The 5000-nt window shown below is 35.8% G+C and overlaps 1 protein-coding gene and 1 pseudogene across 1 annotated transcript in view; one reads left to right on the top strand and one right to left on the bottom strand.

Moving 5' to 3' along the window:
- LOC119596628 (E3 ubiquitin-protein ligase RNF170-like) overlaps positions 1-2301 on the top strand; it is a gene marked incomplete at its 5' end in the record, with an annotated part of 2958 nt that extends 657 nt beyond the window's left edge. Inside the window, 4 exon segments of the mRNA XM_037945964.1 lie at positions 750-823; positions 1074-1205; positions 1826-1855; positions 1857-2301. Of these exon segments, the coding sequence (XP_037801892.1) occupies positions 750-823; positions 1074-1205; positions 1826-1855; positions 1857-2093 (473 nt within the window).
- A 929-nt stretch (positions 2302-3230) lies between these two features.
- Positions 3231-5000, bottom strand: part of LOC119596709 — a 2638-nt pseudogene continuing 868 nt past the window's right edge.

Genomic DNA, 5000 nt, shown 5'->3' with positions numbered 1-5000 from the left:
CCCACATCATTTGTGATGATGTAGACAATATTTTACACCAGAAATATGAAAAATATAAAAATATAGCTTATGATCAAGAATTGCATGCCCTTCAAGCAGCACAGAAAAAAAGGATTGATTACAATAAGACTACTGGAGTGGATTTGAGCAAGTAGGGAGTAAATACATGAGGGCTTTGGGAGCTTTTGTTTTTGGAGAACATTTATACTGTACATTAACCTGGGCTTCTCACCGGTGAGACGGCCAGAGCACAGACAGTAGCCAGCCGTCTCATATGTATATCTCTCTCTGTCTCTCTCTCTCTGTCTCTGTCTCTCTCTCTCTGTCTCTGTCTCTGTCTCTGTCTCTGTCTGTCTCTCTCTCTCTCTCTGTCTCTCTCTCTCTCTCTCTCTCTCTCTCTCTCTCTCTCTCTCTCTCTCTCTCTCTCTCTCTCTCTCTCTCTCTCTCTCTCTCTCTCTCTCCCTATTATTGATGGGTCAATTGCTGCTCATGTGTTTGACTAGTGAAGAATAATTTTGTAATACTTTGTATTAAATAATTTCATTGTATATATATTTTTTTATTTCTTCAGCCTGAATGGCAGTTTGAAGTTCTATTCCTTGTAGTTTTCTTACAAAAACACTTTCCATTGAAATGAGAAACGGTTTGTGTCATAGTGAAAAATGTCCTTGTTTTTATGCATATTACATTCTAGGCTGTCATGATTGTATCTGTCATTCATTTTTCTTGATTAGAATTTTCTTTTACAGCAAAATGCATTATCCAGAATTGGAGAACCAACTTCACAATGTCACCCATGAGTTGTCCATTTTGTAGACAGGAGGTAAGGTTCCAGTTTCCACAACCTTGCTGTAGATGCATAGTTAATTCTTTTAGAGAGAAAAGCTTATCTTTAATGTAATATTAAGGAGCTGAATAATAAGTCTTGAATTACTGTACATTTTCCAATGGAAAATTTGTAAAGGTATAATGTAAGTTTATGAGAAATTATACAGAAAGGAATATAAAAAAAATCATTATTTATACTTGGTGTTGCAGCAATTCTTCATGCTCATATTATCACCATATTGCAGGTGACCATACTTTTGCCATGTTTCTCAGAAGGAGAGACAAATACAGCAGAACTTGCTGAAATACAAGAGAAGGAAAGGCAAGTGTCTGACATTCAGGAGTACAACAGGATGTATTCAGAACATCCCAGATCAGTAAGTAACAAGTGGAAGTAGCACTGATGTCATTTTTCCTATGTTATTCCTCTGTCCCATGTTTTCTCCCTTTTCCCTCTCTCTCTCTCCTCTCTCTCTCTCTCTCTCTCTCTCTCTCTCTCTCTCTCTCTCTCTCTCTCTCTCTCTCTCTCTCTCTCTCTCTCTCCCTCCCTTTCCCTCTCCCTCTCATTCTCCCTCCCCCTCTCCCTCTCTCTCTTTCTTTTTCTTCCTCTTCCTTTTTCCCTCTCCCCCTATCCCCCTCTCTCTCTTTCCCTCTCTGCCTCTCCCTCTCTCTCTCCCTCTCCCTCTCCCTCCCTCCCTCCCTCCCTCCCTCCCACCCTCCCTCCTTCTCCTTCCCTCCCTCTCTCTCCTTCTCCCTCCCTCTCCTTCTCCCTTCCTCCCTCTCTTCTCTCTCAGCTCTGTCTTATTTTAGAAACCTTCAGTAAGAGTTAAGAAATTACAGATTACCTTTTTCAGTTTTGCATGATCTAATTAATTTAAGTGAACTTTGTCATGCTATTTACCTTTAGGATTTTCTGGGAATGAAATAGATGTACGAACACTTGTTCCTAGCCATTTTCTTTTTACTTATTGTAGTTGCCTATCTTTTCTCCCCCTAGCTCTACGGCCAGCTTCAGGACCTCCCAACAAACCCTACGGCACATCTGGGCGGAATTGTTCACTTGGCGTGGTGTAGAGATGATCTCCCGCTTCAGAGTTTTGATATGCATAGTCACAGCTATCATTTATGCCATCATGCCCATTGATCTCATCCCTGAAGCCTTTGTTGGTCTCTTAGGGCTCATAGATGATGTAATAGTCATAGCTTTCTTGTTAATACAAGTCAGTGTTGTTTATCGCACTGTAGTGGCCAATAGAGATTGGTAATTGATCATATTAGCATAAAAAAGATATTTTTTGGATTTGAATGAGCTTTAATGTCTATATTAATGTATATACAATGCATATTAACAACAAGGAAGGAAACTTAGTTTTTCTTATTATGTTTGAGTGCCTTTAATTTTCTCCTCTTAAGTTTTTTTATCAGTAGGGTGATTTTATTCATGAAAACTGGGAAAATACTTGGTTAGTTTGATAATGTTTTTTTTTTTTCCCCACAAAGTTTCTGGTTCAACTTTAAACATTTTAAAATCTAATGCTCTTAAAAAAAATAAAAAAATAAATAAAATAAAAAATAAATAAATAAATAATTTTATAATATATATATAATTAATATTAAAAATATATATTTTGATATAAATAATTTTTTGGTATATAATATAACAAAAAGAATATACTATATATACATAATATACATATAATAAAACATAAATTATAACAATATACATATATATACATAAATATATATATACATAAATACTATATACAATAATAAAATATATATATATATCATATAAATATATATATATATATAATATATATAACAGATAATATATATATATATACATAATAATATATAATATAATATATAATATATAAAACATAATATATATATATAAAATATATATAATATAAAAATAAAAACCAAAAATATATAAAAAATTTATATATAATTATAATATATATATAAAAATTTAAATATATATATATATACATAAAAATTTTAAAATATATATATATATATATAATATAAAATACTAATATAATTTTTTTTCAAAAATATATATATATATATATATATTAATATATTTATTTATTTATTTTTTTTTTTTTTTTTTTTTTTTTTTAAAAGGCTTGTTTTAAAATGTTTAAAGGCCGTTTTGGGGGGAAAAAAAAAAACATTTCCCCCAACCAAAGTTTTTTCCAGTTTTCTGATTCCCCTACTGATAAAAAATTAAGGGAAAAAATTTAGGCCCTCAAAATAAAGAAAAAAAGTTTCCTTCCCTTTTTGGTAAAATGCATTGTTTCTTTTGACTTGCTCTTCAATCCAAAAAATTCTTTTTTTCTAATGTAAATTCTCTCTATTGGCCCTACAGGCGTAAACAACTGTTGTATTCCCCGAAGCTATGACATTAATCCTCTATGAGCCCTAAGAGACCAAAAAGCTTCAGGGATGAGATCAAGGGCATGAGGCTAAAAAGATGCTTGCTATGCATATCAAAACTCTGAAGCGGGAGATCATCTCTACACCACGCCAAGTGAACAATTCCGCCCAGATGTGCCGTAGGATTGTTGGGAGGTCCTGAAGCTGGCCGTAGAGCTAGGGGGAGAAAAGATAGGCAACTACAATAAGTAAAAAAAAAATGGCAGGGAAAAAAGTGTTTTGGGGACATCTATTTTATTCCCGAAAAACCTAAGGTAAATACATGACAAAATTCACTTAAATTTTTAGATCAGCAAAATGAAAAAAAGGGAATCTGTAATTCTTAATCTTACAAGGTTTCTAAAAAGGGCAGAGCTGAGAGAGAAAAGGGGAGGAAGGGAGAAGGAGAGGGAGGGAGAAGGAGAGAGAGGGAGGAAGGGAAGGGGGGGGAGGGGGGAGGGAGGGAGGGGGGGGGAGGGAGGGGAGAGGAGAGAGAAGAGGGGAGAGGGAGGGAGAGGGGGGAAAAAGAGAGAGAAAGAGAGTGAGATGAGAGAGAGAGGGAGAGGGAGAGGGAGAGGGAGAGGGAGAGGGAGAGGGAGAGGGAGAGAGAGAGGGAGGGGCAGAGAGGGGAAGAGAGAGGGGGATAGGGGGAGAGGGAAAAAGGAAGAGGAAGAAAAAGAAAGAGAGAAGGAAAGAAGGAGATGGAGAGAGGGAAAAAGGAAGAGGAAGAAAAAGAAAGAGAGAGGGAGAGGGGGAGGGAGAATGAGAGGAAGAGGGAGGGAGGGAGAGGAGAGAGAGAGGGGAAGAGAAGAGAGATGGAGGGAGAGAAGAGAGAGGGAGAGAAGGAGAGGGAGAGAGAAGAGAGGAGAGAGAGGGAAAAGGGAGAAAACATGGGGGACAGGGGAAAACATAGAAAAATGACATCAGTGCTACTTCCATTTTGTTACTTATGATCGGGGATGTTCGGGAATACATCCTGTGTACTCCTGAATGTCAGACACTTCCCTTTCCTTCTCTTGTATTTCAGCAAGTTCTGCTGTATTTGTCTCCCCTTTTGAGAAACATGGCAAAAGTATGGTCACCTGCAATATGGTGATAATAGGGAGCATGAAGAATTGCTGCAACACCAAGTATAAATAATGATTTTTTTATATTCCTTTCGTATAATTTCTCATAAACTTACATTATACCTTTACAAATTTTCCTTTGGAAAAGTACAGTAATTCAAGACTTATTATTCAGCTCCTTAATATTACATTAAAGATAAGCTTTTCTCTCAAAAAGAATTAACTATGCATCTACAGCAAGGTTGTGGAAACTGGAACCTTACCTCCTGTCTACAAAATGGAAAACTCATGGGTGACATTGTGAAGTTGGTTCTCCAATTCTGGATAATGCATTTTGCTGTAAAAGAAAATTCTAATCAAGAAAAATGAATGACAGATACAATCATGACAGCCTAGAATGTAATAGCATAAAAACAAGGAATTTTTCACTATGACACAAACCGTTTCTCATTTCAATGGAAGTGTTTTTGTTAAGAAAACTACAAGGAATAGAACTTCAAAAATGCCATTCAGGCTGAAAAAAAAAAAATATATATACAATGAAAAATTTTTTAATACAAAGTATTACAAAATTATTCTTCACTAGTCAAACACATGAGCAGCAATTGACCCATCAATAATAGAGAGAGAGAGAGAGAGAGAGAGAGAGAGAGGAGAGAGAGGAGGGGGGAGGGGGGGGGGGGA

The sequence above is a fragment of the Penaeus monodon genome, chromosome 38 (assembly GCF_015228065.2).
Source record: "Penaeus monodon isolate SGIC_2016 chromosome 38, NSTDA_Pmon_1, whole genome shotgun sequence".
Lineage (NCBI taxonomy): Eukaryota > Metazoa > Arthropoda > Malacostraca > Decapoda > Penaeidae > Penaeus > Penaeus monodon.
Note: the sequence above shows the minus strand (reverse complement) of the source record. Positions and strands in the feature narration are given on the sequence as shown.